Source organism: Varroa destructor, unplaced genomic scaffold, assembly GCF_002443255.2.
Source record: "Varroa destructor unplaced genomic scaffold, Vdes_3.0 BEIS01000004.1, whole genome shotgun sequence".
Taxonomy (NCBI): domain Eukaryota; kingdom Metazoa; phylum Arthropoda; class Arachnida; order Mesostigmata; family Varroidae; genus Varroa; species Varroa destructor.
Genome location: NW_019211457.1, coordinates 37,437,772 through 37,450,957, shown reverse-complemented (window position 1 = coordinate 37,450,957; position 13,186 = coordinate 37,437,772). Strand labels below are relative to the sequence as shown.

The window sequence follows — 13,186 nt, the reverse complement described above, 5'->3', positions numbered from 1 at the left end:
TAAATGTTTAATACCTCTGGCAATACAATAGCCATAAATGAGGAAACACAGCAGAATCTTACCGTGCATCCATCTAAATCTAGACGGCTTGATTTTCCTACATTCAAACGTATCTCGCAAACAGTTACCGAAAAGTTCAACCTACTTAAAAGGAGGCGCCTATTTTTCTGTATGGAAAAAAAAAATAGGTATATCTCTAGATGTCTAAATGGACGTTCATCACCCAGACTCATCTGGCGGAATCTGCACATTACCTTGCCATATATGAATACATAGATTATTTAAGGAAGAGATTCACAATCCGCTTAGATTTTTCTTTTTCTTATGCCGTTACTGTTTTGACTACGGCTGTTGCATTTACATGCTGCCCTCCATTTTTGACTACTGTGACTGCTCTCCCAAAATGCAGTGACGGTATCCTGCGACGGAAACCATCTACCTACTTCAGGTAAAACAGACACGAGAGAATTTTTTTTTCTTGAAGAAATGAAGATTATCAAACGATAACCATAGGAAATGCAAGCTTACCTTTTTACTCGGAATTAACAAGCAAGGAGCTCCGAAGTGGCAGCTGGAAATTTGAAAGCTTTGATACCTCTTAGATAAAATGAAGCCACAGGGACCGGAGCACCTTCGGTATTACAAAGGAGCACTATACTCCTGTTGTCCTTCTTTAGGGAAGGGTAGAAGTCTACTATTTCAAAGTTGACAACGAACCGATGCTTATGTTAAGAAAGAATCGGGTCTGACTATTTCCATGGAACGCGATGCACAGGATAGTCGCGAAGATACGCCTAATTCAATGGACAAATATTAGGCTCTAACTTATTTCTTATTATGGTTGATTACCGGCAGCGTTATCAAGCTAGCTATTTTTCCTAAGTTTTTTTTACATTAACACAAACAATTTCAAGTGATACAATGTACTAAAGAAACGAATTTATGATAAATAACCCTTAGTCAATCTGTTTGTACTTTGCAATTTTTAGTTATTGAACTATAAGTACTAGCAAGTACTGTCAGATGGGCTTCACATGCTATCTCTCAGTCGACAAACTCATGCTACGTTTTTCTGTGAAAGTTTCTTCATCCCAAAGCACTCATAGATTACTATTGTCATATTGTATATATCTAGTAACACACACAGGCGTTTTAGGCCGTAGATATATATTGTATTTGTATATTATATATATATATATATATATATATATATATAGTATTGTGTTTCCACATTGTTTTACCAAACAAATCATTGAATAATTTAAATAAAATTAATTATTCACTCATTTGCGATTTGATTCATTTCTAATGATATATCACCTGCTTGAAAAAAGGACGGAAAACGTTAACACTGGACACGAGATTCGGGTACACAAATAACGTAAAATGGCGAGGAGAATGAGTGGGAAGGTGGACTTCCTTAAGTGAAGGAATACTACTCCGTGCCTATTTCCGTAACGTTCTGTATGCGCGTGACGGCAATCTAGCGAATTCTCAACAGCGTCCGTTTAACGTTACGCCATACCATACTTCACAAATAGTGTCAACGTACACTTCATGTTGGATGCCTGCACAGCTGCGCGATTTATTGAAGTTCATACTTCGCAGTGTTCAAAGATTGCGCTCTACGATTGCACGAGTGCCTTGTTTCTACAATACATAACCACCGTTATCCTACAGGACTACCTTTTCTAGACATTACCTATATCTATTACCTATGCCTTTAAATATTTCTGTTGAATTAGGAGAGTCGGTTTCTCCAGAACCACATCGCTACCACTTTGTTTGTTTCTACTTCTATTCCCACTAACTACTAAAACCAAGTTGTCAACATTTCTGACCAAACATATTAAACTAAAGCTATTTAATGAGCATGAACAATATTTTCACGAAATATTTTTTACCGATGTCAGATCGAACTACCGAGAAGCCACAAGCTCTACACGTAGGAGACGAATTTTGAGGATGATAGGTTACAATGGCGGACGACAAACTAGGGTCATGTCGGATAAAATGGCGAGAGAATATCTATTTGAAGGGTGATCCAACAGTGGCCGGCTCCGGTTACCAATCACGAAGTTAAAATCCGAACAAAATGCGCGTCTTGTGAAGCAGAAATGTTTGAAGGAGCAAGCGATTTCTCGTCAAACACTCCAAGGGAAACGTACTTCAAAAGTAAGCGACTAACTTCTCCGAAATTCAGTATCCCATCATCATCATGGCACTATTTCGAATGGATACCGGTGGAATTTAGTCACAATTTGCTAACCTACAACAAGTATCAGTATTCACTATCCCTGGCTAATATAGATTAAATATAGGTTACGTCAGATTCCATGATTTCAAAAATCAATGGACATCGCGAATACTACAGAGGCAATTGTGGTGTATTCTAGCGTAGGTGTTCTACCCCGTATCTCTGTGAATAGAGCAGTAACGCCGAAAACAGCCAGACTACGCTTCGTTGCATGTATAATATGTATTCATTCACAAATTTGTCTCTCTCAGTGTTAGGCTAGTAATGAAAAACGGGAGCGAAGATCAGAGAAACAGCGAGGCGGTGGTGCCTTTATGACGTTCTACTCAGAGCTTATTTAGGCCAAGTGAGATCCTTATAATTTCTGGGACTGTTATAGCATCTATTTGCTGTCTGTTTTTGACTAAAAAAAAAAAACATAATACCTTCTGGTGGTGGTTCTTGCTGGTGCAGTTGGTGCTGTTCACGCCGATGCTGAGTTAACGCTATGCTGTTCCGTATGAAGCCGGTTACTATCTTGTGAACCAAAATATTGTTGGTGTTCACGATCACGTCCATTCTAATATTTACGACAGGGACCAAAGTAGCTCGGACACAACGGACAATCACACTAATCAACAATGCCAGAATTATAGATACAACCTGTGGGCTACACAAATCAGTAACACACCCATTCTAAACAGGACTTACTATTATTTTTAATTTGTCGATTGTACTATCTATCTACAACGAGTCGGTGGATATTTTTTACCCAACTCGAGGTAATTACGCGTACTGAACACTTGGAAAAATCTAGCTCACAATTCTCAACGTTACGTTTTACTTCAATGAAAAATCACTGAGGTGACGGATGGTGAATTCCGTTTAAGTCAACGCGGTCTTCTCGCCAGATGCAATTTCCAGATTTTCTCTAAAAACTAGCCTTGCGTAGCCTTTTTAATTACGGTTAATGTTGACTGATCAACCGAACCTCAAGCAACACCCAAGTTTTTTCCAATTATGCAGGTGCTTTTTTTCACTATATACATAGCACAATTAGCAGATTTTTCTCTATCACAGTGTACTCAATTGGTGCCGTTATTGCGGGCCGTCGAGGCGTTACCCTCTTTAACAAGAGCATCAAAGATGTAGAACAGAGAACTCCGGCTTGCGCTGAAGTTGCGGAGTTAATGCGTAACACCTTTCGTTCTAGAAGTGCGTTCGATCGCTGCATCGAATGAACAAACACTGTTCTTACTCGGCTCATCGCGGCTCCAATAGCGGCGATAAAAACCTTATAACGCTTTTGTATTGTAGCGTGGTTAACAGCGCAGCATTAAACAGCAAATTGTGCCCGCCAACCTCCGAGCTAAAGGCGACGGGCTCAGCAGGTCGCAATGGGGGCAAAACAGGGTAGCTACCCCTTCAAATAAAGCTTCCAGTGAGATGCCCTTTCCCTCGCTGGACGATTAACCTGCTTTGCTTCGCTGGCCAACGGTAAATCGGTCTGTCCTTTTGTGTGCGGCCTTGTTAGGCAAGGTGCAAGTACTCTCTCTCCCTCTGTATGCTACAATGTGCGCTGTGAAACTGTGAGGCCAACTGATGACTCTACTTACGCCGCACGCCCACTCATCTCCACAAGCTTTTTCGCTGCGGTACTCACAAAAACTGACATCATTTCTAACAGTAACAAGGCAGTTCGAGGGGCAGCGCACCCAGCGTAGTACAAAAACATGATACGGCCGTTCTGGTGACTCATCAATTGATGGGTAGCGGGGAGCTGCCTGCCGGACAAGCGAGTATAATACAAACTGAACATCGCTTAGCAGAGTGGGTCGCGGTTTATATTCAGTATACCGATACTGTACTGCTTAGCCAGAACCTAAACGAATAGCTTACGAGCCCCGTTGTGTTGCAAGGATGAATGGAAACCGACTGACGGACTTGACGAAGGGTTACCGTGTCTGCATCGGTCGACTACATTCACTGTGACTCAAACGTATCGTTCACTTGTTCCCTTATTTAGGGGAGACGGACGGAGGGAAGGAGGTCAAAGGGTTTACTGAACCCAAAGGCACCCTGCCTTTATCGAGGGACCATTATTACCGCTGTTGAACCTGCCAAAACTCCTCTGCCGCCTGCTACCTGCTGCTGTCATTATCATCGCGAACGTGGTCATTGTTCACAATGTGGGGGGTAGTCCGTCGAAAAGGATACGTTGCTTTAATCAACTACGGACGCCGCTATCGCCCTGTCCGTGACACACGAACTGTCAGCCCTTCTTGTTCACTCGTTCATCCAGCTGTCCCCTGCGCTATTGGTGAGGGCCGGTGGATGACGACACGGTCATCGGCAATACGGAGCTACTTCATTTGCAGCCAAGTTAGACACGGATTTTAGCAGCAAGACAGAGGAAACGCCAATATTGAAAAGTCTCCACGAAGGTCGACTCGAGTTGGATCGCCGGAACTACGCGGAGGCTAGCCGTCTGACGACTAACGAATGACGGACAAGTGAAAGTGGGGATCAACGTCATACTGTTACTCTGAAACAAAGGAAAAAGACTAGTAAATGCTCAGACGTAGTGACGTGTTCCCAGTTTTTCTATTCTAACCTAAAGAATTGTTGTAATTTCTGTGCGTTACAACTTTAGTCGGTCTCTTCTCAGGCAAACTGCAAGAACAACAGTCACGGCCAATTTCTATAGCCGCTTAAACACTTCAGATGGTTTTTGCGATGATGGTGATGAGGGGAAAGGAAGTACCACGTAGAGTGATGCACATATGGGATCGCAAAAGTGTGCGATACATAAATGCGATAAATACATTGTCAGCTGATTGATTGCCCACAATCCACACGATCACTGCCAACGGCCAAATTTATGACTTTTATACGGCTCCCCGAAAAATCCGATAAGTACCGGGACAAACTGAGAAGGCCAATTTTCACAAGTCTAAAGGGCTCAAAAGTATATTATAATAAAGAGATAATTTGCTTTTTCCTATTCCGAAGTTTTGGTTTGCTAACTATCCAAAATTTGTACCGGTTGGAACTTTTCGTTTACTTGCCAATATTATTTGACGCATGATTACACACATAGGTCAACTTTCAAAACCCATTTTTCGAATTAAACAAAGAATATTGAATACTAGTCAATAGCTTAGGTCTCGAGTGTCATCGCGGTGAATGATGTTTGTATTGAATAAATATAATCGCCCGGAACGACACCTTTAGGGCATACTTTTGTTCAGATACAGTATTAAGAACAGGGTAACTGAAAGATCGTTAATTTCGACGCGCCATCTTATATATTATTCTATGCGTAAATATGTATGTGAGCGTAATAGAGGTACAAAATAAACACGAAAAATCACTAACATGACAATATAAATAATTATGAAATCTAAAAGAATATTATAACTTTTGTCGTGTTAATAAATCTCTTCGAAATATCATAGCCACACCAGCTTCAGCAAACAGCTAACCACACTCGACGAGCTTTCCAGTAAACATTTTCTTCCTTATAACTGGAAAAATTTGATTGAATTTTTATTCTTTACGCCCGCTTTTCGAAGTCTCTTAAAGACTCTCTATTTGAGCTATGGTGGAAGCAAGGAAGAAATTAAGGTTGGTAAGCAGCGCCTAAACGCGAGTAAACTTCCTGTGCATACGAAAAGGAATAAAAACGACGACCTCATCGAGGTTGAATTTGCTAACAAACCGAGATGTCAAGGAACACTCGATGTACTTCAATCTGACGTGACCATTTGACGCAGTGAAATACATTGTTAGCGCTAATCACTGCATGCGATTCTTCAGGTTCCTTTTCTTAGGCTTATGCCCTTTCGGTTGTTTTTCACGGCTGCTCGTTCAACCTTTCGACTTTTGATTACGCCCTCTCCCTTTTCCGATACGTTAACGTCGGCACACACGAAGCGATGTAGTATAATCTTACTTGAATTATGTCCTAGTCTATTCATTAAAATGAACGTCGCGATTTAGAAGTCTAGATAGTCATGCTGTGGTGACATAATATAGTAAAAAGGCCATGTTGAATGCATAGTAGTTAGGCATGTTAGGCATGCTGATCTGTACGCTCTGCTCATTGGCTGCGTATCCGGTAGTAGGGCTAAAGGCAAGCTACCTACGCCCATTGTAACAACTTGGAAACTTAAGGTAACACCAGACGAAAAGAACTCTCCCAGAACGGTGGTTCGGTGTTCGGTTGCTGGTGAGCTTTGAACTTTTCAAGGATCGGTCTCTGGGGGATCACTGCCGTCGTGGAGCGGGCCTGATATAGAGGCGACAATCATGATATTCCCCCTATCAGGCATGTCCTGCAGCCGGTTCGAGGACACTTAGACTAACTGTCCCTCGTTCAGAGCAAGCGCCCCCCATTGTCGGCTACTTAGACGGTCTAGACTACCGCAGCGGCTTCCTGTAGGTCTGACAATTTGTGTCATTGGCCAGCTCCTATCGGCAAAGACCCTCCGGCTTAACCTACGACACCGCTACATAGCGCTACGATCCGTGCTAAAGCACCGTGCGTATCATTTCCCCGTGTGCGTGTGGAACCTAGACTAGCAAGTATTCTCAGTTGAGCCAAGCAGGGATCCAATGTACTACAATCAAAGGACAAGGCAAAGGAGCTGAATGAACGGCTGGCTCAGAACCGGCCGACGGCCAGTGGCCTTGCTGCACAAGATACCACCTGGTGAGCACAACAATGTGACTACAAAATAGAATAGCAAAATTGTTAGACTGTGGTTTTCTCTTCAAAGACGAACATCGACGAGCGGTACTTTTCGATTGAGGGATTCGCACTTGTCTATATCCTGCAAACTCCCGATTCTGCTATAATCGTAGCCACCGGTGTTAACTTGCTCTTAGTTCTCTCCGTAGGTCTGAACAAGGTTACCATAAATATGGCCCGCGGCTGTGCGTGCATCACAACTATGCACATCTACGTACACAGACATAGTTAAAAACTACTTTACGGAGCATTGTGTATGATAGGAGTGTCCTGCCGCAGGTCGACGTGCGAGGTGGTTGTCTGTACCACACCATGAACGTTATAAGTCCTCACTCAAAACCTTCATTCAATTAAGCTTTTCAAAATGCCAAGACCACTGTAAATATACATGTAGGCTACATGTACATACCTCATACAATTGTTGCCACCACTGTTGGAACGAGTGGAAACGATTATCTACACCACGGTTGGTGTAGTAGTAAACGAACTGTTTGTCTATGCACGGGTTCGAACCTAGACTGTGTCCCTAGTTAAGATTAGCATAGGAGTACGGTACCCACTAAGCCATCCTACGTTATATATATATATATATATGTCATATTATATTTTGGATATTGTTTTTCGTGCATCAACATAATCCGCTTCCTGATTGAACAAATTATGCACAAACATCAAGATACGCACGCGCAGTGCTAGTCATCAATGTCTTGCTGTGGTGTCTGAGGCAGCTTGGCAATCTTAATTAAGACCCCGCATTGAATAAGCCAATGTCGATACATCTCGATACAGGCCTCGCTGCCATTATTTTAGTAAATAAAGGATGATACAAGTATATATAATAGATTGAATTTGTCGAACTGAAAGAGGTCTATTACGAACCACAGAAATTAAATGGGATTCCAGATGGTAATCGCTCCTGCGACTAAAAACGGTTCGCAAAGACGCGTCTAGACGCATCCTAACACTCAGATTGGGTTTATCCGCGGTTAATATCTACAGCGTCCATAATACTATTTTTAAATGTGTTGTTTTCTGAATTTGGTAAGCTTCGAACACGTATATGTAACCATAATGAAAAAAAGAAGGACACTAACTAACTTTGGCTAGCCGAGTAGCTAACGAAGTGAACGGGCGTGGCATGTTCTTTAGGACAAGAAGCATTTTGTTAGTCAACGGCAGCAAGGAAAACTGTGGCAGGCTGCCGATGCTGCCGTCACCGCAATCCCTAAAGGCCAAGCGCGCCTTCTACATTGATCACGTTCAGTGATAGGTGCTTCCATTGTCTCTTTGAAGATTTTGCTATCCTCCGTATGCTTTTAGTTCGGAATCATCCGTTGTAGTGTGTCCACAGGCAACTTTTCGTTCTGGCTCAACTTTACCTACGTCCATTTCGGTAGCTTTGCCGCGCCACAGTGAAATGTGAAGGCCTTAAAAACACAGGCTGTTAGATACAAAGCCGGCCGGCGTGGTATTTTCGGTACTGCTACCAAACGAAGTAAATTAAACGTTACCTCGAGTTGGTCGCAATAGGTTGTCAAATAGCTAACAAAATTCTGAATTTTATGCTGATGACGCGATGCCACAGAATCACGTACGTCAAAAAAAAATAATGCTAATATTTAAAATGACTTACAAACGAGTATGGGGCGCACATGTGGGTGGGTGTCGACTTATGCCTGTGTGTACGCAGCGTGTGTACAAGCAAAATTAATGGCGTGTGACATGATACTACCACGCCACCGAACGGTCGCGCCGTGATTGTCGTACTTGTTTCAATGCGTACAGGAAGTGTCGCGTCGGCGGCATTTAGTCAATGGCGGCCTTTTATAGCGCACAATGAACTTATTTTTCTTACGTCCATTTTAAAATTGCTATTTGACGCGATCATGCAACGCGAAATTCGGGCTGACAGAGAAAGGGTGCGGATATGCCACTGCTTTCGGTGCTGCTTGCTGTCATTTTCGCCTTCGTTGCTAACTACGAGCACGACGGCGACGAGACGAAAGATCTGTTACTCCACAGAGCGCGTGCACGTTGACGTACTTACATTGTCTATCGCAAGCCAGCTAGACATATCTAAAATAGCCGTTTTAAATCGTTCATCGTCTTATTGGCTTGCGTCCTTTCTCCCTGTATCGCCTCTCTCTGCGTTGTTTCTGCGTGGAAACAATTGATGCTAAGAAATATAAACGGCAGCCGATCTGAAACGCGTTCACTGCTCTGAGTCTTCCATCGCTTGGGAATTATAGTCACAGCAAAGAATGCTTCATTATCGTAAAATAGCTGATTATTTCCGAGCTCTATTTCTATTTAATTAGCTGTCGCACATTCAAAAATAGTATTTAAATATGTCCGTGGTGTCTACATACGCGTTGCGATCACGGGAGTCAGCTGGTGGCCACTCACAGTAGCTGGTGGGCTCGGTGTTAGGTTCTTATAAAACTCCAACTAAGTAAGACATAGTTTAAGCTATTTAGCGCAAAAACCTTCCTAAGCACTGACGTTCGTATGTTGACACCTGCGAAGGAGTCTGCGATTTACCATTACCAACACGGCTGTAGGCAGGAAATGGAGCTGAAGGCAACTTCGACGTAATGCATACTCTGTGGCAACCACCGGCAGTTGCGGGGGGTTTACGCTTGAGAGGCACCACTTCGTTCCATTAAGAGCAAGAACTATGTATATACACACACATACGTATAACTGGCCAGTCGAGTAGTTAGGCCTGCAGCTGGTGCGGCTGCGTTTATGTTATGTTTTTACACCTGTTGTTCTAAATTATAGCGAGCAAAAGAATGGAGGCCAACAAGACGGCAAATAAGCAAAACTAGGACCATATCTATACGCCGAGAAAAACAGAATCATGCAAAGATGTACAAATATAGAAACTGCCGAAGCTGTGATATATGAACAGCAACGAGCACAACTCCGTTGCAACATTTACGCCAACTAGCATGATTTCATGCGGCCACCGGGACACGACGATGTCTCTGAGTGGCCTACATTGCTTGAATAGAAACGCTTACTTATAGTCGAGTACTAGTTACCGCTGCGATAAGCTAGCTTGTAACTTTAAGCACGTTACTTTACTACAGAGAAAATATGTAGATTTGACGCGATAGACCACTTACTTGACATATTATCTTATCTTAACACATTTTACCTAACTAGTAGAATTTAAACAGATACGTAAATCTAGTAGTAGCTGCCGGTTTTGTCAACGTATTACGGGTGTATTTACCGTAATGGCCATTATTGCATAACGTTGCGTACGCCAATAAAAAATAGCTGGTTCTTTTACTAGTTTCCTGTCTGTTTGCCCCTGGGCGGCCCATCCGTACGTCTTTGAAGTGCCGACGAGTGATGATTCGTCGGCGATGCGAAGACGACCTCCGCATTCCGCCGCCACTGTTTGTGGTTGGGCATTGACCTCTTTACGGGAACCTGACAGATACTCCCGTACAGCGCGGTCGGTCGGAGGAACGAAAGCGGCCTGTTTCGCTTTCGAGTCTGTAAGCTTAGACAGTTCCATTCTGTTCTAACAGCCGATGTATAGGTGCTCCAATGCAAAAACTGCTCCAATGCCACATGACTCAGGCTCCATTTAGACATACATTCACTAGTCCAACATCATTGCAGCAGGCTGCAGGTCAAAGAAATAACCCGCACCTCTGCCTAGAGAAAACCCGATTACGTCGACAGAGCTCTTGTCTCTTCATTATATCCACCCCCCTGAAGAGTGAGGGACCGTGCAACTGTAATGGATTGCGACGTCGTTTAGTCACCGCTCCTAGGGCAAAATTAAAGCTTAAGTTAATTGACGACCAAGAACGATAGCCTAAGAAACATTCAGCTACCACCACCATAGTTGCAGCCAAATATTCCTCTGATACAGAGAAGCATTAGCTGGAGCTAGTTCCCGGCGGGGGGTCCAGACTGCTGCAGGTATAATAAAAGTGCCAATGATAGAAACAACACACAAACTAACAAGTCGCAGGGACAGCAGCAGAGGCTAACATCTGTGCAGCTACGATAACTATCAGGCCATTGTTTTTTTTTTGGTAATGTTACAGATAGGTTAGTGATCCGGCGTCATCAACCTCATGTGAAGCGTGGTCTGAATTTCATATACGTTTGTTAGCGAAACAAGTATAGTTCTTAATTTCAGTTTATTTGGTGCGTATATGCGGGGTTCATGCATTCGCCCCACTCATTAAGTACTACGGAGCACTTCTATTGGTCCGGAGTCGAATTTCTTTTTCCCGCTCACAATTTGCTCGATTGAGTTTCTTATAACAGGGAACGCTTAAGTTTGACATGTATGGTGAACAGTGTCTGAAAGTACGGTAAAATAATATGTACCAGAAGGATACACGTAGACGAGCATGGGTGGCTGCTGATTTCAGCTGGAGATGTGAACTAAAAATGGAAATGATTTCTTGCGTACGCTTTAAAGGGAAATAGTAGACTGTACGAGGCGGAGGACGGAACGCTGCTACTGTCGGAGATCAAGTTGACGATGGAGGTAGAAAGGAGCTCCTATAGGAAACACAGCTCTCATCGACTCTCACTAGTCATGGCTACAGGGAGAAGTTACCGTCCGTAACGTTTAAGTGGTTTTTCTCGGAAAAGCCGGGACACTTGAGAGTTTCGCTCAAGCATTTCGCCGCTTCCTCTTACACTGACGCCCCCCACCCACCAAGAATCAGCGCCGCCGCTGCCGCCGCAACTGTTGAAACAAGCGAACAGGACGCGAACCTTGGGCAATGTCATGTTGAATGTAAAGATGCAAAAATGTAATAGTTATGCCAACCGCCACCCGTCAACTGTCGGTTCCCACAATCGGTAGCAGGGGTCGAGGCCTGGAGGTTGTGAGGGTTGTTAGCTGCCTGATCAGAAGCAATAAGCCTGCGAATTTTGAAGAGTGAGTCATTCGGAGCCGGCCTTACAGCGTAACATTGGTGAGCTGTTGATCGGGTGGGTGGGTGTTGAGTGCTTCGTCAAGTGGTTTGCCGGGCAGAGAAATTGAATGGAAAATATGTCGACAGCGAACCTTTGCGACAAGTATTCCACCCGTTCTCCTGTGTTTCCTTCTATAAAAGGAGTTGGCTTGCTGGTAAGTCTACTGCGGACTAGTTGGGCTGAGGGACTTCCCAGCTGCAGCTGTAGCTGCTTTCGCGGCGGAAACGACAACGGCAGTAGCAAAGACATGCCTGTGGAGTACAGGATGGGTTCATGCGCTCTTAATTCCTCCATGCAATTACTTCAGGACATAGTAGCGCCTGCATTTTCGTACTTGACCCAGAACAGACCAGCTACTCGCGCAAGCCACTCACAATATGCAACTGCCGCTTCTGCTGCACAGGAGCAAGGTGTTTTTGTTCGTCATGTAGAAGAGTACATATGTCATTGCGGCTTTTCAGTTTTTGACTAACAGGAAACAAGGCAATCTCATGCGCACGGAACCCAACAATCATCATCGTGCTGTAGAAACAATAAGCCGTGCTGCAGAAGAAAAAATCCAATGGGTCCGCTGAAATCTGTTGGGATCATGTAAGAGTCATTGATGCTTCACAGACCGGCAAGCAGTAAGACACCGGCATATATCAAACCCTCAATAAAATAGTATACATATACATATATGTAGCTTCAACTACTAGTGCAATCGCAAATTTCTTTCAGGAACTATAAGAGTCAATAGAACCTGCCAGGCGTCGGTAGGCTTCGGTATTGCGACTCGAACTGTGTTTAACTAGTTAATATATAGCACTCAATCAGTAAATTATACTTACCTAGTTAACTAATAAAGTATACCTAACTGGTAAAGTAACTGCAGCGGCGACCACTGACACAACACTCGTGTTAACACCTATGAATTCATAGGTGTGATTTTAACTTGGCTCAGATTATAGTATTTTTTATATTATCATGTCGTAAATCAAATTCAAACAAGTCTATCTATTAGATAAACCAACTGTGTAATGTGTAAAACCAAAGTGGTAATGTGTTTTGAGGCCGAATAAATCTTGGATGCTTTTGCTTGGCTCTGGTTTGGGATCAGTCTTTAAAGCGTCAGTAAAATCTCAGTTATGTATGATAATAATTTTCGCGCACTGGTATAGACGTGCAAGCATTTCATAACGGAAACTACTATCACTCTAACTACTCCTACTATTGCAATGTTTTCCCATTGTCCA

General features: G+C 43.3%; 1 protein-coding gene and 1 long non-coding RNA gene across 7 annotated transcripts in view; one reads left to right on the top strand and one right to left on the bottom strand.

Annotated features, from left to right (window-relative positions):
* Positions 1–13,033, top strand: part of LOC147756154 (uncharacterized) — a 47,217-nt gene extending 34,184 nt beyond the window's left edge. Inside the window, exon 3 of the long non-coding RNA XR_015326696.1 lies at positions 11,446–13,033. This is a non-coding gene — a long non-coding RNA (uncharacterized LOC147756154). The remainder of the gene's footprint in view (positions 1–11,445) is intronic.
* LOC111250046 (uncharacterized) overlaps positions 1–13,186 on the bottom strand; it is a 107,978-nt gene that overhangs the window by 71,194 nt on the left and 23,598 nt on the right. Inside the window, exon 1 of one of the 6 annotated variants that reach the window (XM_022804653.2) lies at positions 2,683–5,422. The exons of the other annotated variants lie outside the window; for them this stretch is intronic. Within the exon in view, the coding sequence (XP_022660388.1) occupies positions 2,683–2,815 (133 nt within the window). The 5' untranslated portion in view covers positions 2,816–5,422. Of the gene's footprint in view, positions 1–2,682; positions 5,423–13,186 lie in introns of those variants that run through there. 6 annotated transcript variants of the gene reach the window in all.